Source organism: Pholis gunnellus (assembly GCF_910591455.1).
Source record: "Pholis gunnellus genome assembly, chromosome: 11".
NCBI classification, from domain to species: domain Eukaryota; kingdom Metazoa; phylum Chordata; class Actinopteri; order Perciformes; family Pholidae; genus Pholis; species Pholis gunnellus.
The window spans coordinates 18,737,262-18,762,356 of record NC_136538.1 but is presented as its reverse complement, the minus strand read 5'-3'; the positions used below and the strand labels follow the sequence as shown (position 1 = coordinate 18,762,356).

Below are 25,095 nucleotides of genomic sequence, written 5' to 3'. Positions count from 1 at the left end.
AGTCACATGTGTGCTTATTCGGTTAAACACAAAAAGTAAATCCTGGATCCAGGAAGTAGAAAAGAAATTCAAAGGACCAACTGTTACATCCAGGTAGTGCTAGCACAGATAATATAGATAAGTATCTATTATTGTGGCGTGTGTGCAGAAACCTACTGGGGTTTTGGTGGTACCCTCATAGGTGCAATTGTTGTACTTTTGAGAAACATTGTAACACAAATCAGTTGCCAAATTATAGTCATTTAGCATGCATGATGCAGAAACCTACTGGTCAGACTGAAAATATATATAATAAATATCCCAAACATAATGGGAGAAAGAGGACTGCCTGTTCAACATGTAGAATTATCAAAGCTGAATATTCAAATACCAATTCTGCAAATCTGAATTATTTGTCCCATAATCCAAGTTATGTGACGTCTTCAGGGGACATGTGAGAAGACTTGTGCTTTCTTTTCTGAGCTACACGCTGACTTTTTCTTCTTCACAAAGCCTTTTGTGTTCTCTGGCACTGAACAATGTGCGCCACACAGGGCACAAACAGTAGAAAGTACAACTTTCTATTGTAATGCACTGAACAGTGAAAGCTTGCAACAAAAAGACACAAGGCCCACATTTGAAGTTGCCACTGAAAAAAAGAAAAACACTAAGCAGTTGAAACGGTTTTAAACTTAAATCCATCTTTTATTGACGTTTATGTTCACTGTATGGTCTGTAACATCACAATAGCATACTGGGGAATTAGTACAGGAAGAAGGGATGTTGTTGTCTCATAAACCTGGAGGTGAGTGGGTCACACATTACACCAGCTTATCATTACCTTATTCGGTCTTCAAAATACAGCATTTCTTTTTTTATTTAAGAGCTAAAAAGCACTGGAATAAATAAAAAGTGTGAAATTCATCATCGCCATCATAAACCCGTCAACTCTAACAGTGTGACATGACAGGAGGAGGTGGCAAAGAGCACTCGGGTTCATTTCCATCCTAAAAAGCCCACATGAGGAACGTCATGTCTGGGGTCCTCACGGGAATTTCAACCCCAGCGGCCCCAAAATAATGACACGTCCTGGTGACAAAGTTCTCTTTGCTCAACATATCCGGAAATCAAAGCTGAAAAACAAGTCTGGGTCAAATAATTCAGGCATCACACCTCACGGGAGCCTTGAGATTATAACAACAATTATTCTCACGTACTTTTTTTTTTTTTCTTCAAAATGGAGGGAGCAAAGTGAGCTTGTTTTGTCATTAATTGACGGATGAGAAGAGATGGTGATGCTGCGGTGATGCTGCAGTGATGCTTGTATTCTGTCCATGCAGTGGAATCAGTGTGAATAAAAAAAGCTCTCCTTCCCTCCTTTAATTTCTCTCCTAGCCCAGTGTCTGATTTAGCTTCAAAATAAACCTAAAAAAAAAAGAAGTGTGTTCAGTGTGGTGAAACCTTCATACAACGTTAAAAGGTCAGGAAGTGTTAGTGTGAATATATTGTAGGAGTCCACAATGGAAAGGACTCAATGTCAGAACAAAACATCAGCTGCAGTGATAAACATGATATTTGGGGGTTTAATCAACTGAATTTCAGTCTTAAGAACAAATAGTATCCTGCTACGTGCTCCACTATCCTCCATGTTGTTCTTCTTATCGTCCCCTTTCCTCTCCAACGTTGCGTTTTCACCACACTGAACATGCCCACATTATCACCCAGTACATCTCACACACACACACAAAACACACTCCTCCCTCAAATCACAAAACATGCACAACTAGAGACCCCCCCCACCTACCCACCACAAACAAAGCAAAAGCAATCATCCCATTAAAACGACTGCAAAAGAACTACACATTCAAGTACCTATTTGTCATATGGCATCAAGAGCAAGTGTACCACCAGAACATTAATCAGCAACCCCGTTAGGCCTATTGTCTTTCAACACTACCACTTCAGAAAGCACAATTGAATGATTAAAAAAAAAAAATGCATCGACTTGTAGCCTATTGTAAATGCATCTACAGAAAAGAAATACACATGCAAAGTATGTGTATCCACTTTGTCAATGCCCACATTTGTTTCAAAACGGACTGAAAAGAGGAGGCTTCTTCTGAAATATAGTCATCTCATCACTGATTAGTGCTCGGGTTCAAAGAAATGAAACGGACTCCTGGTCGATCAAAAAGAGTCAAACCTTCCCCAGAAACCACCCTGTGCCTTAGAGGCAAGTCCATGACGGGAGCTGTGGACCAAAAGGAAGGACAGCAACTTCAGGGACAATGTGAAAAAACACAGCTCTGGGAGGGTGGGGTGGTGGTGGTGGTGGGGGGGGGGGGGGGGGGGGGGGTTGTCGTTTGTCCTTACAGTATCTCCTTTACTTCCTACCGTGAAACCCCAAAAACCTACACCTCTCTCCCAAATCTGCTGTACAAGGTATATTTCATGCTGCCCTTGTTGTTTTCTTATCCATCTATTGGACGCTAAAAAGCCATATATCGCAAAACACATTAGGAATCCAATCAAAACAATAAAAAGACGGGTTTGTTTCGTTACGTGTTATTTGAGAAGTAGAAAAGGCAAGTTGTAGCACAAGCAGGATGGTGTGTGTGTGTCGAGGAGAAAGGAGGTGAGGAATTTATTTACCCCCCCAACCGTCTTTGGAGCGCTGCTGTGTGGAACACGGTGTGTGCAACTTCCACTTTTTTTGTGTTTTAATTTGTCTACACTTAAAAAGGTGCACACACACACACACACATTAGGCCACAACGAATACCATGGCTGGGAATTAAGAGGAAACAAACAAATCAAAATATATTTGTATATATATATATATAAATATGAATTTAATATATAACTATCTTTCTATCTCTTAAACAGTAGGCTGAAAAGCTTATGATTCTGGCAACGTCTGCCAGTGCAAATGACAGCAGTGTCTCTTCTGCCATATGAAGAGACGGAGAAAGAGAAAAAAGAGAGAGAGACAGAGGGAAGAGTGAGAAATCGACTGCATTACAACGTCCTACGGGAGGAGAGGAACTGAGCGGGGAAGTGCAGGAAGAGTCTTCATGTAATTCATCTCTCCGCAGCGAGGAACACCGGCCCATGTCCTGTTTTTTAGTTTGGACCCAGTGTGGAGGAGCCGGACAGACTCCGCTCCCCTTGTGTTCAGGTGTCTTTGGATAGCGTGGGCTTTTTGGGAGTTTTAAATCCAGGAGTTCTGCAAAGGCTGCCAGGTGACGTGTCGGGCCCTCATCCGAGTACCAGTAACGCCCCCAGAACCACAAGCTGGACGGCGTAAGCTTGAGATTTGTGGGAGTCGAAGGCTTGTGTGGCCGGTCAGCTGCAAGTAAAGTTCACACTTCCAAAACAAATAATGCCAAAAAAAAAAAAAAATGCAGCCAACAAACCACTTCAGTCCATTCAGTATCTTACAATTTCTCCATATCTTTCGATTGGTGAGGGCCTCCCTTCACTCCATAGAGCTCCGAAGCGTCCAGAGCTGCTCCTGTGTCTCCGTCAACCCACAACCACCACCACCACCACGGAGAAAGCAAGAAAAAGAGGGGCAAGAGGAACTGTGCTTGTTGGCCTCTCTTAAGTATATACTGGATATATAGTTCTGCTTTCAGATATTAACGCAGTTGTTCTTATCTTCCTCCCGTTTTGTTCTGTAAAAAGAACTAAATCTGTTTCGCAGTCCTCCACGTTGGGCGAGTCGTTTGTTTTTAAATCCAGGATTTCTGCTTCGATTGATCTCGGTGTGGGGAATAAAAGTAATTAAAAAACACCCCAGAGGAAATTAAAAAGGTGACTATGAATGTGATCTTGTGTGGAAAAGTGGTCCTGTTCTTCTGGGATCAGGCAGTTGTGCTGGACAGCTACCAGTGGTACTCCAACTCGGCTCCGCTCTGCAGGAGGGGAGTAGAGTATGGGAAGGAGAGGAGAGGCGGGGGAAGGAGGGAGAGGAGAGAAGAAGGAAAACAAAAGGACAGGGAGCAGGATGGAAACAGGGAGCACGCCGTTATCAAATGTGGAAAACAATCATTTACAGTCACATTCACCGATTGTCGTTCCCCAATCAAGGACATCCTTCAAACATTAACAACAAAAGAATTTGATGAGCAGCGTAAGCCAGGGAACACTTTCGATCAAAGTGCGTGGCTTCTTTTCTGCAACAATACGCCAACACAACGATCCCCAAGGCCTCCGGTGTTACTGCGGGAGTGACACAGAAAACGGAGACTGCGAAGACACTTTGCGTGCAGTTGTGGAGAGACTGAGAGAGACAGCGATGCATGCGTGTAGGACGTGTGACGTGAGAGGGGGACGGACAGGAACCAGAAGACAACGACCAGTCAACCTCATAACACCTGGACAGCCATGTCTGCACACACACACACACACACACACACACACACACACACACACACACACGCCTTAAAGTCACGGAGCTCCACATGCCAAAGAGTAGATCAAACCAGGACGTAGACTGATGGAGTGACAGGGGAACATGTGTAGCAGGTCACCACTTACATGCCTGTAAGAGTGTGTGTGTGTGTGTGTGTGTGTAGATGAGGGGTTGGAAGAAGGGGGGGGGGGGGGGTAACAGTTATATATGTGGTCACTTACCAAATGAAACAGGAGGGCTGCGTTAATCAGAGGGTGAACACACAGTTAGACAAATCGATACATCCCTTATCAGTGTGTGTGTGTGTGCGAGAGAGCGAGAGAGCGTGTGTGTGTGTGAGAGCGAGCGTGTGTGTGTGTGTGAGAGCGAGCGTGTGTGAGAGAGAGAGAGAGAGAGCATGTGTGTACATTACCACACTACTAACTACATTTTTAAAGAGTGGAACAATTCCACTACTTGTGCTGCTATGATAAAAAAATATTTTTATTAAAAAAAGTTCTTAAACCATCTGAAAAGACATTTCCCAGTCTTGTAATAACGTTACAAAACCACATCCTTAATTAGCAACTTATATATAAGTTATATATATATATATAATGTATTTAAAGCCACTATGTGTATAACATTAATAATGAAAGTTAGACTTCCAATATTGTCATATTTTGTCTACTAACAAAAACTTCACCACAATCAATAATAATTTGGCTAAAACCACAAAAAACGCTCTACAAATGGCGGCTTTAGGCAGAGAAGATAAAATCCTTTTCAACTGTGTGTGAATGTGTGTGTGTGTGTGCATGAGGCAAACAGTCAGTAACTCCAAGTCTTTACAGACACACCAAGGTGAACATCACCTCACCGCCAACAGGAGATACCAAACAGCAGACCTCTCTCTCACTCTCTCACTCACACACACACACACACACACACACACACACACACACACACACACACACACACACACACACACACACACACACACACACACACACACACACACACACACACACACACACACACACACACACACACCTTTGAGTCGGGCTCCACCTCAGGACTCGTCCATCACATCAACAGACATACAAGAACACACCAGACATAACAGCTGATAAACAAATGGGCGGAGCTTTATAATGGCAATGCTAACGATTAGCAAAGTGCCATCTCAGTGGGTCATTCCCCTCAGGGACACATCTGGTCAATCCTTTAAAAACAAACAAACACACAAACATACATATGTAACCACCCATCCACTGCAACAACAAAAAGTGACACTGCCACATGTTCAACTCCCCGTTTTCAAGCCATTATGAGAGAAACGGCATGTTTCAGTAAACCTCGCTGGCAGGTAGAGATCTCTGTAGAACGCCAGAGTGCATTTCCACATCTGTGTGCAAGACTAAATCCTTAAGGCCTTTACACAGCTCAGGCATTTGTTTTCGATGTGATTTGCACTTGACTAGGTTTTTTGAACTGTTGTTTTTGGCACTTTCACACAAAACAGGTATATTAAGCAACAACAAAAACAGCAGATTTTTCGGAGCTTTCTCAACACGAAGAAAGGCATCAACCAATCACGTTATACGGAACGGACGTAAAGTCACAACACACACAGGCTCCGTAGTCCCAATCAGGTCCCATCGGGTCCCATCGGGTCCCATCGGGTCCCATCGGGTCCCATCAGGTCCCATCAGGTCCCATCAGGTCCCATCAGGTCCCATGGCCCAAACCAGGACTGCAAACTTTATTTGGGAATTTGGATATGCGTGTGAAGTATTTGACACAGCAAGTCAAAATTGTGTCAAACAATATAGTGTGATTTGTTGAAAAATCGCACACAAAATACCAATTTTCATCAGCATTCCCCACACACACATAGACTTTACTTGGACTAACAAAAAAGGCCTCAAAAAAGGCTTCTATATATAGAAGCCTCCCTGGCTATTGATTAAGCTTAGGGCCAGCCCTAACATCTATGCATTTTGATTGTGTTTGGCGTAAGTTATTGATGGGGTGTAAACAAATAAACCACTCAAAGAAATCTTGGAGCGTCTCATTTAGAGATATTTCAACAAACGAAAAGGCTTCCTTCCGTCTGCAGTCACTGGATTTGGTAAAAGTGCAAAAGTTCTCAGTTCCACTCGGAAGACTTCTGACAAAGCGGTGTTGTCATGCATGCACAGCCCATTATGAAGGCTGACAGGAAGGTGTGCATCGCGCACTGTGCACGGAACAAAAACTGATGTTTATCACGATGGAAGGGTGTGCTGGGCTCAGAGCCCCCGCTGTCGTCAATAATAATAATACTTAATCTGCTACGAGTGTGAAAATAAATACAATGCACACAAATCAGCAGCTTGGTCCGCCAGACGGGACGAATCAACATAAGGAGGTTTTCATTGATGCCACTGGAACTCGGACAAAGCTCATCATTACATCTACTGATACTGACCCCATCTTCCTCTCTGTACGGGTTCAGACGGTTGTATACTGCTTCAATAACACTGCGTCTGCAGGAAGAACACAAAGGTGTGATTAGATCTTTTGAGCGATTCAATTCAAACCATCCATCAACAGCAACAACAAAGGGCGTGTGTGGAAAAACAAGGAACAGTAAGATGTAGTTGGAAAAGTAGGTATGTAGTCCCAATGACATACAAAAGTCTACACACACTAGATAACTGGCTTATATATCTACACGACTCTCCTTGTAGTTGCATATTATTATTCCAGATGCTTATTACTGTGTTACAATAAGACTGAGTATCCCTCTGAGGGCGGTGGTCCTTACTTGCTGGCGAGGCCCCCCCCTGGTGGCAACGAGGGCATGCCGTTGTCGGTGGACAGGCTCCTCAATACCGCTACCAGGTCCGGAAACCCGTCCTCCGCTGGCCGAGACAGCATCTCTAAAATAACACCGGACATGTTGTTACACAAGTCAGTATTAACAGAGCTGATGACAGCCAAGGACAGACGAGTAAAGACGGGGGAGAGAGAGAGAGAGAAGAGAGGGGAGGAGTCAAAAAGGCGACAATTGAGGCGATAAGAAGTGAGGACAGAAGACGTACGAGTGAATTTGTGGGAATGAGAGCACGTCTGAGACAGAGAGAGGGAGGGAGATGGTGACAGACGGAGGCCTGTGGCATGAGGCCAATCAATGTTCAGCCAGAGCATTCCTCGCTCCCTCCTTCTATTCTTCTCTCTATCTTACAGTATTAGACGGCACCTGAAGCCAAACATCCGGACAAACCTCTGCATAATTGTACTTTACCCTGGAATGTGACATTAAACCCACTGTGGAGTACATGCATTTGCAGTTTATATGAGTATAACCTTCAGTATCTTCAAAATAAAGGGTTTTCCATTCTGTGGATCAAGAAACAAAAACTGGTGCCATGTTGGTGAAACCAGACAAGTGTAAAGATTCAAGATTTCTTGTTTGGCCAAATTCTGAAACAGCTGACGTCCCCACGGTAGCCAGAAGAGAGCTGACGTAGCCAACAACGACTCAAAAAAGCTGCACTGTGTTCATCGCTGGGCCTCCTGAAAACAAAAAAGGTGACGAAATGAGAAAGAAAAGGACAGAAAGAAACACAAGAGGAGAGAGCAGGGAACCCATCCAAACAAAGACGGTGGATGTCTGAGCGAGGGAGGAGAGGAGCGAACAGGGAATGAAGACGGGAGATGTTTGCTGGAATGGAAAAGGGGGTCATGGAGGAGTCATTCCTCTGCTGTGAGCTGGAGATAACTCGGCTGGAGGGTGGCAGGGTCAGCCAGTGGAGAAAACAGACAGACAGATATGATATTTAACGATCTGGTGTCAACAAGAAAAACCTTTTTAGGATCCAAGATAAATACTCCACCTCTATAAACAATAGTTTTGGGTGTAATTTGGAGTTTGTAGTCCTCAAATTGTTGAAATGTAACAGCATACAGTATTTTCTTCACACCTTACTCCATGACAGTAGCTCAAGAACCTATTTAAATCAAATGTCCTGTAAAAATGGGTTATTTTTCCGCCATCCGTCCGCTCTCACCTTCCACTCGAGACTCCAGATATTTGTTGAGCTCAGCGTCTTTCCTCACAGCTTCCTCCGACACTTTGGGGGCGTTGGGCAAACACACTAACACAACACTCATGTTATCCCGACTCCCCTGAGGTGGACGCGAGGAGAGAGGAACAGAGAAAGAGCAGGTAAGAGAAGGAGCTATTGTGTGGTGCTGAAGGAAATAAGGAAGATTTCCACAAGTGAATCACAGCGCCGCAGTGTTGAAACAGACTGCGCAATATGTTACAATATTTTAATATAAATATGCAATTTTTTCCATCTGAACACTCACTATTTGAATTCATTGTTATGACAAAATCTCTGCACAGAACTGAGGAATTCTGCAAGATTTTACAGCAGTCTCAGAGATAAATAATAAAATGTTTAACTTTTTCCATGTTTTAAATCCGCTAATTTTTTTAAATGGCCTTCTTAGTGACACACTAATTCATAAAAAGTCATTTATGGCACACTTGTTTCTTGGAAGACTTTGTTTCAAAACATCATAAGCAATCACATCAAAGGTCACGCTCTAAGCCAGGTTTGTACACACCTTGTGCAGGCAGGTGTCCACCACCTCGTTGCAGACTCTCTCCAGGTCGTCAGACACCTCCAGCCTAGATTTCACGAACTCGCACAGCTCCTCGTTGGACATGACGTCCCAGATGCCGTCACACGCCAGGACCACAAACTGATCCTGTTCTGGGGCCCGGACCATCTCACACACCTCTGGTTCAGGGCTAACCAGCTGCTCCGTGGGGCCCTTGCCATCCACGCACTTGTAATCGAAGTCCCCCAAGGCCCTCGAAACGGCGAGCGACCCGTTGACCCTCTGAATCATCACAGAGCCGCCGGCGTTTTGGATGCGCTCCCTCTCGCGCGGGTTGCAAGGCTTGTGGTCGAGCGTGGAGAAGCACACGTGTGAGTCGCGGTACAGCACGGCCCGAGAATCGCCACAGTTGATGAAGAAGAAATGATCGGGGGACAGGAGGATCCCCACCGCTGTGGAGCCGCTACGGTCCATGCCGTTACGGAGGTCGGAGAAGCTGCGCATGTGCTCGTCGATCTTCAGGAAGCCTGTCCGGATCCCAGATTTCACAGTCTCCACCGTGGGAGGAACCAGTGCTGGAGAGTCACCTTTGTCCGAACCGGCCGGGGAGCCCGGGGTCCCTCCGGCCCCTGAGCTAGTGCCGAGTATGTGTTCCAGAAGATGCTTAGAGCAGTAGGTGGCGACCCTCGAGCCAGCGTGACCGTCGTACACGGCGAAAAAGGACCAGTCGGTCATACCGGGAGCCGGAAGTCCCAACACGGCGGTGTGAGCGTCCTCCATCTCCACCCGCCAGCCCTGCATGGAGCTCAGCCCGTAGCGCACGCCGTTGCCCTCAGCATGCAGGTTGTGCTTCTCCGTCCTGGGCTTGTCCAGGAACGCACCCATGGCTCTGCCCTGGAGAGAACGAGAGAGGAACAGACAAAAGCACAGTGAATTTGAGTTCAACAGTTGAGTCACTGCAGGAAAGTATTGATATCATTGGATGATGGATTAGGGAAGTTGCAGAGGAAAGGTCATGTGAATCATCAAAGCAAGGCTGTCCTCGACCACAGAAGCACGATTTTGTCCACATGACCACTTTAAATCTCGTGTTTACCAGAGATGTGCTCATACAAGTACCGGCAGCTTGTGAGATGTGCTAGTGCTCAATAAAAAGTCACCGTATTACAAAGAGTAAAGCTAAAGTGAGTGGCAAAGTTTCATTTTCTCGTTGTAGAATCCGGTTGTGAACATGAATGAAGCTTCCACTCACACTTTTAAAAGATCTCAACTTCACCTTCAAGGGCCTGAAAATGTGAACCCAGCCAACTGTTAAAGACTTGGGACTGCTTTCGAGCATGTGTCTGTTTCTTGCACCGTTTACCTCGAAGAATAATGCAGCCAAACAGTGAGCATTGCTGATAATATCCAGAAATAGCACAGCCACTTTGGTCTATGCTTTAAGAGACTGAGGAGCCAGCTTAAAAGCTTCTTTGGCCGGCCACAGCTGGCTACTAACGGCATTAACCAACTATAGGGAGTGTTATCAGCCTGTAGCTGCACCTGCATCAGCTTCATGAACAGCATCAGGCTGCTTGATAGGAGAGAATAATTCTGTATGGTTACGTAACGTGAGAACATGAACATATACAGTCTTATTGATTGTCACACTACTTAATGGCCTCTAAGCCTCGGAAATTGTGCTCTTAACTTGTACCTTAATTGCTGAAAATATCAATAAATGCTACTTACGAATAAGTTGAAGGCATACTTAAGGTTCCGGTCTCTTACTGTTCACATGCTTAAGGCTCAAGGTTACTTTTTTCTTTTTTTTTTAAACAGAAGAACTTCCTGGTTTCTCACCATCTCAGATTTCTGCTGACCGGTGATTTAAGGTCAAAAGGTCATTGCATGGTTTGTATTTTATCATCAAAAATGAAACGAAGAAATGCAACCTTGCAATATGAAGGCGAGACAATCACATGACTTGACACATGAGCATTTAGTCTACCGTTGTTAGTTTCACATCTCTCTGACCATATGGATAAACATCCATTCATAACTGAGCAAGCTTTCTACACAGTCACATGCCAGCCTGCACTTCACTGACTTTTACATGCATCCTGACATGAGACGTCAACGGTTAACCGGTTAACCACCGAGAAGTTTTCCCCGGTTACGGATGTCAGTCTATAGGTTCATTTACAGTCTATATGTTAATTAAATAGAACCTGTTCAGACAGGACGCATCGCGGCGCAGGGCCCGATGTGTGTGTGAAACAGCTGTGTGTGTGTGTGTGTGTGTGTGTGTGTGTGTGTGTGTGTGTGTGTGTGTGTGTGTGTGTGTGTGTGTGTGTGTGTGTGTGTGTATGTGTGTTCAGCTGTGTGTCTCTCTCAGAGTGAATTAAAGAGCAGGCCACAAAGCAAACAAATGAGTATTGCGAATGTTTCAATTGATAACGGCAGCGTTGTCTGACTGTCTGGCTTTTACAAAAGACCAGCGATCAAGCTACTTAGAACGAATATCAGCTGATAGTTATTGGATCCGCTCGATCGTACAGAAAGTAAAAGGCACAATACATACAAACACAAAACTCATGATTCCAGCAACTCTACATGGATAGTGTATAATAATACACAGTCAAGGGCCTTGGTACACAATGTGTTTTCCATACCGTGGTCCTGCATAATATATATATATATATATATATATATATATATATATATATATATATATACATTGTAATGACTGATGTACGCACTGAGGACTCCTGGAAGTGATGTCATCCTAGTCTGATGTCTCTATGGTTACACAGCTTGGAGTGGCAGCTGAGTAGTTGCCATAGCAACATTAGCAAGTAGATGTTGGTGGCTGCAGCGTGCAACGAGAGAAGTGTAAAACCAGGTCACACTGTGTGTGTGTGTGTGTGTGAGAGAGTGCGAGAGTCAGAGAGAGTCAGAGTGAGAGAGAGACAGAGAGACAGAGACAGACAGAGACAGAGAGACAGAGACAGAGAGAGACAGAGAGAGAGAGAGAGAGAGAGACAGAGAGTCAGAGAGTCAGAGACACTTCAGAGTTAGATCTCACTCTCAACACAGAGGGTGAAACTGACCTGGCTCTGATTTACTGACACAGTTGTTTCTAATTGGCTGATTCTGTCTGAGAGTCGAGGTAGGAAGCTGGCAGACAGACACAGGCCCACAGGTCTCAGACTTCAGACGAGCAGGGTAGCTTTAACTCGCTAACTCAATTTAACAGTCAGCGGCTGATGGGATCCGCACAGGGTTAGATTAGCCTGTCAAACACAGACTACGCACAGAAGGGAACTACCACTGAAACAAATAGATCCTGCTCACTCTCTCTCTTTGCTGACATGCAGTCAGGGCTGGGTATCGTTTACAAAATGCCGGTACCAATAACAGTACCGTTAGAGTGATACCGATACCTCATTTGATACCTTTTATTTTCTACTTTATTCGACACCCATCATGTGAATTGAAGCATTCAGTTGTGTAGAAAGCCACCACCACCGCATTTACTTTTTATCAGTGTGGTGAAGCCATACTTCCGAACGTTTTGCTGGCATCATTCATTATCTACCGTTTCTAGATCTGGGTACAAAAATGATCTAATTCAAGTATCATGTACCAAATGAGCTTTAAATAAACACGACACGATCAGCGTACAATGAGTCACCTGGTGAAATGTAGCAGGGCGGTGTAGCAGAAAACAGGGGCCGGAGTATATAGATAGAGGAGCAGCTGAGTGAAATTCTCAATAATCAACGCATGCATGATTTTTCTTTTTCCACGTGGTTCCCAAAAGAAAATTATGTTATGATACAAACTAACTAAAATGGTTGTACTACTCAATAAGGGCTCTCTTTTTACAAATTAAGAGAGGTAGAACAAACAGATATATTTAAGATCTCCCCCTCTTTGATGACTCATCATTGAAGCAGTCAATTTCCCGGAACAAGTGCTCTTTGAACAGCTTCAGTCATCTTCAGTGCTGTGGCGCCGTCATTTGACCAGAGAGGAGTCTATCAGACTCTGAGACCAGAGAGGAAACGTGTTATGTTGTACTAGATTGTGAGTGGTTTCTCTGTAACAAGAAGAGCATGTTTACGTACAGTACCTGCTCTCTCTATACAGAAACCAGGACTGCCTTCAATTCGACTCCCCGAGATGTAGTGAGAGGCAGAGTGATGAATGGCATGTAATTGCATGGGTTCAATATTTATTCACCACAAACTAAATGCTTTAAAAGCAATCTCAATTCCTGCAGGACAAACTGTGACAACACGTGCAATGTGTTTGCATATTACAATAAGATGCGTATCCAGGTGTGAGTCTTGGTCACAATTACGGTGTTTTACAGTCAAGATTCTACAGTCCAGCTGACAAATATGCATGTCCTAGATTTCATTCTCTGGACATCAGTTTAAACAGAGTATTTATGCCGTCTACCTCTAAAATAGATAACAGTGTTATCAGAAAATGAATCTGCAACTCAGTCTTTTTTCTGTTCAGAGTCAGACACATGCACACAACTCGTCCATCTCCCCCCCTCTTGGCACTTGACAAATTAATCTTTTGAGTTATTTCGAGCTCGCCAATTAACACCGTCTGTATCTGTAAGTGATTCGATCAACAGACATTGTATAGATAAATAGGCCTTTGCACAGGCCAATAGGAGTCACAGACTAAAACAGCATTGCCGGTGCAGGATTTCACACCAAGGTGCCAACACAAACATGCCACTGATGATGCTGCCATTTCTGGAACACACCGTCACACACACACCAATGCACCCAGCCACACATACACACCAAAACAACCCAATAAAACCACCCACAACCAGGGCAAAAAAACAAGTGAATTCCTGTACTGGTGGTTCACGAGCACAGAATGGGAATACAGAGCATGATGGGAATTTTAATTTAAAGTGGCATAAGACTCTGCTATGCACACAGAGTAAATAATAGAATATCCATGTCATAGTTACAACCTCTGGGAATAAGATGGTGTGGAATAATTTGAGCTCTTGGGCTCTTTGTGGTATCAACAACAACCTCCATTCATTTAATTTGTGGTACGTCTTGACACAAACCATGAGTGGCAATTATTTACCTCTAGGGCCATCCTAAAAATGAAAACAATGACGTATTCACTCGCAATAGGGGGGGTGGGGGGGGGGGGGTGGGGGGGGCAGAAGATGTTATCATAACATAACGAGACACATTATTTACCAAATGTTGCGCATTTACAAAAATGAGCTGGTTTAACATGTAAACCACTTAGATTATAAACTGGCAGATTGATGCTACTGATACATTTGAAGAACTGAAAAAGGAGGCTACTTGTGTTGCTAACCAGCTAGCTCACAGTTGTCAAAGTATTTGTTAGTATGAGATGTTAACCAGAGACGTTACTTACTTTGTAGGATAATACCTATCTACCAGTCCTTCTTCCTCTTCTTCGTGTGGCTTCAGTAGCTTCTTATGAAAGGCTTATCTCTCGTTAATGTCAGCCTCTTTCGTTTCTCGGCCCCTGTTCCTCAGCTAGCTTTGATTAAGCTAGCCAGCATTTCACACGATCAGTTCTGCTTTCAGCATGTCTCTGCATCGGAACAAGGCTTTTATGTACATGTTTGGCAATGTAAACACAGGGAACCCCAGAAATAAATAACCGCTATACGTTGACTGTCGGTTGAAATGGAGAAAAAAAACCACTCGTTTCGGTAAAGATGTATCTATGATTTGAACGACTAGCTAATTTTGGCTAAAGCTAAATGTATGAGGCAGATGACGTTCTTTTTCAACATGCAGTTAAGGGGGAGAGGCAATCGTTTCGTTCTCTCCTGTGATTGGACAGAAGCTGATTCAAAGCTGAGACGCAATTGGACAAAAAAATGAGTCAGTCAAGACGTAGGTAAACCAGAGCTGTATAAAGTCAGAGTCGCGTCAACAGTAGTTCAAAAGGTTTGATGGTTACACGATTCACGTAGACTTTGTCCTCGGTCGAAAAGGCCCAATCTTAATGTCCTCCCCCTTAAGGCCTCTAACCCTGAACCCTCAGGTACTCAACTAACGTCACCTGTTGAATGGTTGAGTGTGAGAGTCTGCAAGGGCTTGAAATGGCGTAAATACAAATGGGACAACACAAAATACAACACTTTAATACGGTATATCACGTTACCACGTTGTCATGTGTTTTTATGTACTTTCTTTAATCTTTAATCCTCGATGTTTCTGTGAAAATTCAGTACGCCAGGCTAAACATGCACATTTTATTTATTTTTTGGCTTCCACACTTTCACTGGTAACCGTCAGAGCCGTATAAAGAGAGAGCGGCGTCAACAGAAGTTCAAAATGATTGATTGTGTCACGTGACTTCAGCCAGTTCCAGGAAATTCTTGGCGGACAATTGACATGCATATTGTTAAAAATCAGTACAAACAGAGAGACAGAATTACAATCTTAGCTAATTAGTAGTCAATCAATTAATCAACAATAGAGCAACGACATACGTATTAAGATACATACATTTTGTGTTTTTTAAAAGTAAATGTAGCTAATATTCGAGGATTAGTAAGTGTAACAGCTAGAGTTGCCTGCCTTGTTGACATATTTTAGGATATAGACGCCCTTGTTTTTCGACCAGATTTAGTGGCATCTAGTGGTGAGGTCTCAGATTGCAAGAAACAACATACTCCTCCCTTCACCTCTCCCTTTCCAAGCGTGTTGGAGAACTACAGTGGCCATCTGGTAGGACTAGGTATCTTTAGGATTTTATTACTACAAGGAGCTTCTTGTATCAATACTCTGTTCTTTTTCATGACTAAATATTTGTCTTTAATAAAAGCACATATAGAATTTTTAAAACAAATAAATTCAGAACCGAATTGTGTTTACAACAGCAAAGTCTCTATATAAAGTCAATAATATCTCACTGGAAACAAATAAAAAAAATCGATAAATAAATATCATTCCTGAGGGAAGTTTAGAAATGATTATAATCAATAATAAAGAACACAGACATTAGATAGTATCAGTCAGTTTGTCTGCTTGTTGCTGATTCTGATATTTTTAGCCATGCTAGCATTGTGGCTCTGAGTCTGTCATTTGGTATAGACTACAATATCTCAAGTACTGGGCATCATGACATTTTGTACAGACAAAACTGACAGAGTCCTAATAAGTTTTCCTCTAGGGCCATCATCCGGCCAAAATTTGAATTCGTCCAATATTTTGGTTTATGACCACGCTATGGCAACGGCGGCAAATGTACATGCTGCGTCCGGTAGCTCCCATGAATTTCGTTACATTTTTTTATCTTAATTTTATTTAATGTCATATGACAGAATACTCTCAACATCGGAAAAGGTCCAGCGGCCCTTTAGACGACCACCGTCCATGACCGACCACCTAGCCAGACCTGCCGGACCAAACGAAATTTTAGCATGCTAAAATGCTAAACTGAGATGATGAACAAGGTAAAAATTGTACTTAGCATCAGCGTGTTAACATGTTAGTATGCTAAGATTAGCATTTAGCTCAAAGTAAAAAAACAACATGTCCAAGTGCAGCCTCACAGAGCCGCCAGTACGGCTGAAGTCTTGTTCAGACTAAACTTGGTTGAGTTAAAGCAAAAAAACTTGATGAACTTAAATAGTTAAATGCATAAAAACACATTTGAGACTTTTTTAATTACTTGTGAACTGAAAATTAGGTTGATGGCTACAAAGATTTCTTAATTAGGTTGTGTTCTGCTGAGGCAATTTGGACTAATGATCTTAGTATTTCTAATATCCTGGCTACGGCCTTTGGAGTTATATGTGTTTTGTTCAGCTGTATCATGTCTTTATAAACCTGAGGGTAAAGACTTAATGTATCATGTTAAACCAGAGACTCTAAATAATCTCTCAACAAGATGGTAGGCTTACTAAATAAATGTTATTGTCACCCAGAATTTCTAATAGAGATGTTAAACACCATGAGAAGTCTTCAGCGGATTGTGTTCAGAGGTTCAGAAATGTTACATAGAAAATTGTCCTGAAATATTTATGTTTACTTGATTTCATCCAGAATAAGTATTTTTTGGAAGATCAGCAAAAAGCTGAAGAATGTATTCATTAAAACACAAAAAGTCAAGAACAAACTGCACTTTACAAGAAGCAGAAACTATTTGCATTGCAAAGTTACCAAAACCTCACAGGAAAGATTATGAAGGTTACAAAAGACGGAAAAGAACGAATGTGTCTCTGAAGGAGCCTGTTTTAAGGCGCATAGACCACAGCCAGAGTACATTATAAACATGCACTGCTTTATATTTCTTGCTTCTCTCTGGGCTCGGTAGGCTTCAGAAGTAATTGCTCAACATTGCCCACCTTCCATCCCAGGACACAATACTGTGGCTGCAGCTTATCCACTGCATGAAATGCATGCCCCTTGGAAGAATTTTGTTCAAAGTGTCCTATAGTTTGAACAAAATAAGCCTGGCAGAATCACGCTCTTCACCTGTGTAACGCTTTTTCCTGCATATTGACGCCCCTGTATACCTATGCATATTCATGCATTCATGATGATGGATTCATTTACTGTTGGGTTAACAACTCCTGCACCAGCCACTTGTTTATTCTGCCACCGACATTATATAAATGAGGGGAAACACACACACACGCTTTGTGTTGAAGGAGGCCACAAGCTGGAATGTTGAATTGTATTTTTATCAGCTGCTTAACATACGAAAGAGATGTTTCTTTACCATTATTTTTCTCTGCAGATCAGCACAAGTTAGCAGAGTAAACACTGAGTTAAGTGCCTCGGCTGCTTTTTCTCTGCTTGTATGAAATCACCCCACGTCTGATCCTCTCTGCAGAGTGCAGCAATCACGCCTTGCCTTGCCCTCCACTCTTCAAACACGAGAGCACTTGAAAAGCTGATTTCCTGCTCCTCAGAGGGAGCAGGTTTCTTTTGTCAACTGAGGAGCCGGGTCAAAACAATAATTGTTGGCAAACCGTGCCTGAAAATATACAATGCTCATTTAATTTACATGTCATTTTCATAAGTCTTCTCTTCAACCCTCCTTATGTTACATCAGGGCTTTATCGAATGTTTGTGAGGGCAAATCAGTTTAATTTCCTGGATATAATATATAGAGTGTTTATGCTGTGTGTGTGTGTGTGTGTGTGTGTGTGTGTGTGTGTGTGTGTGTGTGTGTGTGTGTGTGTGTGTGTGTGTGTGTGATAAAAAGAGAATGTACACCACAACCACTTACATATACATTGGCCCATTAATGCACGTTATGTGAGGGGGCAAGCTGCGCCCCCTGCTTAATGGGATTACAGTCATTAACCAACTGTTTACTTAATGGGAGAGGACCTCTCTCTCTCTTTTTTTTTGTTTCCAACTCTCACTCTTTGTCTCTCACGCTCTCTCTCTCTCTCTTTTCCTCACTCTTTACCACTTCTCTCCCTCCTTTTTCTCTCTCTGTCTCTGATCCCTAATCAGCGAGACGGCCTAGAAGTGCCTCAGGGCTGAATACAAATGAGCGCAGCTGCCCAATCCGGATTACTATCACACACACAGGCTTGCGCTCGATGTACAAATTCACACACACACATGCACACGCACTAAAAAACAGTGCATGTACACATAGTGGGCTATTTGAGGACATATTTCATTGACATGCATGGCCAACACTTGCTGACACATGTATTTTCCAAGCATATGTCACACTATGAATATATCTCATACATGCATGCACTCACGCACGCACACACATGAACAGAGTGTTCTGAGCACATGTAATGTCCAGTAGCAGACATATACTGCCATGGGAACAAGTGTGCACACGGTCTGTATATTAGAGTCAGGGTGGCCATATATCGCCAGTCATCAGAAAGTGACATTGTGGGACCAGCTCTACTTTGAAAAAAGAGATGAGATGAATATCGTCATGGGGGAAGTTGATGTGTGGACTTTTGCAGCTATAATAATCTCAGGGTTTGCATTATCAATGTCACTGCATTTGTATGTATTACATTTTTATACCTATAATAATGAAATATTCCCTGATCATTTTATTCTTTTGGTAAACTTGAATGATTTCTCTCCTACTACCTCATATTTGAAGACTTATTTTAATGCTCGTAAACACTTTATTTAGATCTGAAGTTGAGGATTTTAATCTGTGACCGAAGCTTCCATACAGCTAGAACCACTGGGCAGCTCCACTATAGTAGTTGAACATTAATGCCTTGCTCAAAGGGCACCTTAACAGGAGGTGATGAAGGAACATCAAGCCACTGATTCACATCTCCAGCCCAGATTTATCCTGCTAGTCTAACATTGAACCGACTACTTCATGCCGCAGTGGCTGAAAGGCCTGAGAGGATATAGAACCTCATGCAGTTTAAGTGTAATTACAGTGCGGTTGAAATGCCCTGCTATAGAAGGTTGGCCTGAGATGGTAAATTAGAGCCCGGGCTAAGTGCACCCACTGTGCAGGGTCAGAGATGAATGGCTGCTGTGGATCAGTAGTATCACACCCCCATCTACTGGGAGAGAGAGGTACTGCTGCCAAAACGCAAGAGAAACAGGGAGGGAAGAAGAAGAAAAGGGACAGAGAGGAAGACAGTAATGTTAACAAACACTGAAAGTCTTGGTTCTTATACCAACTGTTTGCAAAATCAATGCCCTCAAAAGTCTGACAAAAAGGTTTATTCTTACATTTGTTTTCCACTGGTGAATAAGCATACGGTAAGACATTTTTGATTTGATCTTAGAACTTTTAATCTCTCTACGTTCAGTCAGAGGTTCAGGTACTTTCTTGATGTACATGTATTGAAGACACTTTACTGTAGGCTTTGTCCACACACCATTGTGTCCCTTACAGTGTTTCTCCTGTTGGAGTGGGACTAAACCTCCTCTAATTCACTAAGTGTGGTATTCACAATTCATGTTCTGTGTAACTGTGTTCTGTATGATCAGCTTTAATCATTTACTTTCTCCCTCTGCATTGAAGCGGCATTCAACCTGCTACTTTTGCCGTTGCGGTCACATCTAGAAAAATATCAAGCATATACTCTGTGGGCGCCTGACTGCTTCTTGGTCAGCGCACAGCACAGAGTGACAAAAACAGCCTCAATGGCTACTGAAATGGCAGTAAACGGATAGATTTCCTGAGTGAGCTGTATGCCAAGGTGACCCTGGGAACTCTGGGTATACATGCAATCTTCATTTTCGTCCTGAGATCTCTCAGTGATCTCTCTTTGAGTGATATTGGGAGAAGAGTTCAGCTGGAAGAAATCGTTTAACAAAGCAAGGACGATCTTCCCCCTGAGCGGGCAGAGAGAAGGCCACCGCCTCGGTTTCTTGCATCCACCTCGTCTTCGTAGTCCGTCCCAGCTCTTTCTCTGCCTGCATTTCTGCATTGGCCATGAGTTTGTGGTGTCACGTCGATCTCACCCAAGGGAACACACACAAGGTACAGTAGGTTTGTTTTGGCTCTGTGGAAAGATGCTCTTGAGATGGAGGGTTCAGGGAAAGGGGGAGGTGAATTGTGAAGTCAGGAAACGATGCATGAAGCAGACGAGTAAGAGTATCGAGGTGTTGACATCACAGCTCAGAGGGGGAAACAATCTTTTACTTTTTGTCATTGTAGATGACCTGTGTGTGTCATCTCTGCGCCTCATCTCAGGAAGCATTCCCCCCGCTGAAGTGTCCTTGTGTAAAGACACTAAATCTGTACCTTTTCTCAGCCCAAGTCTCTGATGACTTTGCTGCTTGCTTTCAGCAGCAAAAAATCGAATGGAGTTCAACATATATACATGAACATAGTGTACGCAGAGGTTGGGATACAGTAACTTTATTTTGACATCACAGAGGAACTTGCAGATAACATTTAACATCAGCAAGCATTACGTTTCTGATCCAACGCTGCAATATCCTACAGGGAGACAATCTTTTTATGGATCACAAAAACATCTCACCTATTGCATATTGCTGTTTTTTGTACGTCATGTGCTGAAATTGAAACTGAGTGACTTATTGGAAGTATCAGGTAAAGCTCAGCTCACTCTGTTTGGCTCTCTGTTCAGACCTCATTTTAAAGTTAAGTAGCAGAAACGAAACACTGCAGAGTCTGTGCCAATCAAAGAATGAGGCTCACTGGCAAACAGCACCCCAATGGGCACACTAACACACTGGACAAACCAGAGATTGTTAATTAGAGATCCGAAGTAAACCAGTCTGACCCACATATTGTGTGTGTGTGTGTGTGTGTGAGCACTGTGAGATCCTAGCTTGCCCTACCACAGAATGGGTACATGTCCATTATTGATGATGTCATTCAAATATGCACAAGGACAAAATAGGCAATGCTGTGGAGGGTTCTGAGTGATAATACTCTGTGTGTGTGTGTGTGTGTGTGTGTGTGTGTGTGTGTGTGTGTGTGTGTATGTGTGTGCTACACGTGGACCTTCAGATGTCTTCCAGATGCATTCAATCAGATGGTTACAGAGAAATTTGAGAAACTTTTCTCAAACTGCGTTGGTTGTATTTCTATGCACACACAGAGACACACCCACACACACATACACATATATATGCATAAGTACCTTTTATCAATCTTAATAACAGTGTAAATTTGCATTCAAGTTTGTGTGTGTGTGTGTGTGTGTGTGTGTGTGTGTGTGTGTGTGTGTGTGTCTCTGTGTGTGTTGTGGTGTCGGCCCAGTGCAGTGTGAGCTAACAGCAGCTGACAGGCAGGTTTGAGGCCTCTCTCTAGGGTCCTCAGTGTGTGTTTGTGTCTGTGTGTGTCTGTGTGTGTGTGTCTTGCTCTAGTGGTGTGTGCTAATTGGAAGCTCAGCGGGACAGGCAGCAGGTCCTCAGTAGTGCACATGTAGAATCATACACATTCGCTCTCTCTCTGTCTCTCTGTCTCTGTCACACACACACACACACACACACACACGCACACACACACACACACACACACACACACACAGAGCTCAACAGCAGTCTGGTCCGTTAGCCTTTCTACATTTAACATGAGTCCAGTCTGCAGCCTCTTCACTTATTCATCCCTCTCCACCTCCTCCTCAGCCACCTCTCGCCTGCACTAACTTGAAACGACAGCTGTGCTGTGGCCAATGGAGACCTGCCCGCCTCCCCTGTCTCACCGGACATCAGAAAGATACACACACACATACACACCACCAACTAGCTGTGCAGGCATTTCCAAATGAAGAGAGGAGAGGAGAGGAGAAGAGAGAAGAGAAGAGAAGAGAGGAGACGAGACGAGAAGAGAAGAGAAGAAAAGAGAAGAGAGGAGAGGAGAGGAGAGTAGAGGAGAGGAGAAGGATCAATGGTGTACAACAGAAGGAGGTGATGTGGTGTGTGTGTGTGTGTGTGTGTGTGTGTGTGTGTGTGTGTGTGTGTGTGTGTTGAGGGGGATCGATGGTGTGTCCAGTGATGTGTGAATGTGTTATTTACCTGAACAGGCCGGGGACCGAAAGAGACGAGAGATTCACCTTCTCCTGAGAAATCCCACAACACACACACACACACACACACACACACACACACACACACACACACACGCACACACACACACTTACATGCAGACATGAACACACATGCATTACTTTACACATATGTCCACAGAGAAGCACACATACACATTCCCATACATGCAAATACTGTAAAGAAAACGACAGAAAAAAATACAACACACAGCCGGCTGGAGAGGATGATGAGAGGTGATCGTCGGCTCAGGTCATCTTTTCCCTCCAATCCGACAAAAACACAATGCGTATGAACTGGTATTGTTGACATATGAAGACTCTGCTTGGTGGGACAGGCATGAATAATGAATACAAATAAAACAACATTTTACTGATCCTTGAGGGAACTCCTCTCTTCACTTGACCTCTGTCAACAGATGTTACGGAGCAGGGTCAGTATCCCTGGAGCTGGCACATCGGATGCATCACATGTTTTGGTTGAGAACCAGACCCCCCTACTGTCCCTGATGAGAAAGGAACAACAAGCTTTTGGTGCTTCAACACGTGGACTTCTGTTAAAAATTATTTTATATGTTAGTGAATACTTACTGGAGTCGTTCTCAGATCTGTTGTTTGACAGACAAATATGTGTCAAAAATATCAAAGTTGAATTAGAATTGAAGCATTTTCATGAATTCCAAGTTCATTGAATGTGTAAAATAAAGATTTTTGGTACTGTCTCACATGGCTCCATGGTGTGTCTGTGTGTGTGTGTGTGTGTTTTGCTGGTTGGATGTCAGTTACTTTTCAGCATGTCTGACAGCCAGCATATGATCCTGAGACAGCGTGACAGCTGCCTTCACACCCCTCTCACCATACGCACACACAACACCATACACATGCACAGTGAATGACAGCTTCGCCACCCTGTGACGGACCTGCTACATCCACCTGCAGCCAACAGGCCCAAGGATAGAGAGGTGGAAGGGTTGAGGATAAAACGGAGATTGGGATTAAGAGTGTGACTTGAGGCTAGACAGGAGACAGATACATAGATGGACAAGACACCAAAGGGCTGGTGGATGCATGCATGGATGTCAAAGGTCAGGGGGAGATCTAAGCGAAGCCAGGAGAGGGAGGAAAGGAGGAAGAAACTGTGCTTAGAGTGATGGGTGAATGAGAGAGAATCATACAAAGAGAAACTAGGAAAGACAGAAAGAGGACAAAGTCTACCAATAAGTAAGTGAAGGAGAAATATTCGTCGATAAAAAAGAAGCCTGGGTGATGCTGAGGCTAGCGAGCATGGGCTGTAAATTGAGCTGAATCCCAAAACTGCAACACAGCAAAATTGCATGTGTGTGACTAATGAGCAACAGCATGGAGGCAATAAGCTGCCACAGAGAACACTTCACCTCATCACCGCCTTCGACGTGAAGCTGCTTCCTTGTGCGGCCTTCATCAGTTCTCGAAAAGTTGTCTCTCCCACATTGCCTCAGGCCAGATTTTTCTCAAGCAACCCGACCCCCAATCCCCCCCCCCCCCCCATTGGGGAACGCAGACCCTCTAACTGATAAGTGCCAAGGCTTTGGGGAGGGGTTGAAGAGTGGTGGGAGTGGAGTAACCATTGTTGAGGCGCCTTCATCGGAGCGCAATGGCAGGCAGTGTCCTCCTCACCGCTCCCTAATGCAACGAGACATGCCTGACATTCCACACCACATATATCAAAAGAGAGTTCTGGACTTCATACATATGTGCTCATAGACACACACACATACACACACACACACACACACACACACACACACACAGGAGACAACAAGAGAAAAACAATGAGTGTTAGGGTTGAGGCAGATTTCAGATGTATGAATTATTTTCCCTATTAGTTTGCTCTGTATCATTTTGTTGACCTTTTTCTTCTTTTCCTGCGTACCAATTGCATGTCACGGTTGAGAGGGCCTGTGTCTGCTCAGACATGTTGTTGACATCGGTGTTGGGCTATTCATCTACATGCTTGTTTGTTTGCGTCTCGCCGTCCTTCTCCATTCACTCAATCCTCCAGAGTTGGTATGGTGACAATTTGTGGAATATAAAACTTGATCGGATTTGATTTCGGGACGGCCGTGAGGAAGTCAACAACTCTCTGAGGAGCCCGAGGCTCCTCGTGCTGTAAAGCTATCATGCAAATGGTTGAAATAAAAGATTAGAGCAGCGAGAGGCTTTTAATACACACGCACAAACATGCATTGGAGAGTTAAAAGTAATAATGGTAATAACTTTGTTTACAAAGTGCCTTTCAACAACAATGTTACAAAGTGTCATGTTTTTACAATGAAAACATGATAAAAGTAAATAGGATCAAGATATAAGCAACATAAAAACATTCAAATAGAGACAACAATATACCACAAAAAGTCTTTGCTAAAAGTCAGTCTTAAAAAGAGATTTAAAGGAAAATATTGAGTTTACCCGCCTGAGAAAGGTAAATCTGTTCAGGCATTAGCAGGTGTAGATGTCTGTGGTGCTTTTACTTTAACAAAGACGGTAAATATGTAGTAAAACCACACACACACACACACACACACACACACACACACACACACACACACAC

At 43.4% G+C, this 25,095-nt stretch overlaps 1 protein-coding gene across 1 annotated transcript; it reads right to left on the bottom strand.

Moving 5' to 3' along the window:
- Positions 1 to 676: 676 nt before the first annotated feature.
- On the bottom strand, positions 677 to 14,751 carry ppm1ba (protein phosphatase, Mg2+/Mn2+ dependent, 1Ba). Its single transcript, XM_079168776.1, has 6 exons — positions 14,414 to 14,751; positions 8,999 to 9,889; positions 8,434 to 8,551; positions 7,188 to 7,302; positions 6,849 to 6,906; positions 677 to 3,896 (listed from the first exon to the last, which is right to left on the bottom strand). Exons 2-6 carry the CDS (start codon positions 9,878 to 9,880, stop codon positions 3,867 to 3,869), a joined length of 1,203 nt encoding a protein of 400 aa, XP_079024902.1. The 5' UTR covers positions 9,881 to 9,889; positions 14,414 to 14,751; the 3' UTR covers positions 677 to 3,866.
- Positions 14,752 to 25,095: the final 10,344 nt, after the last annotated feature.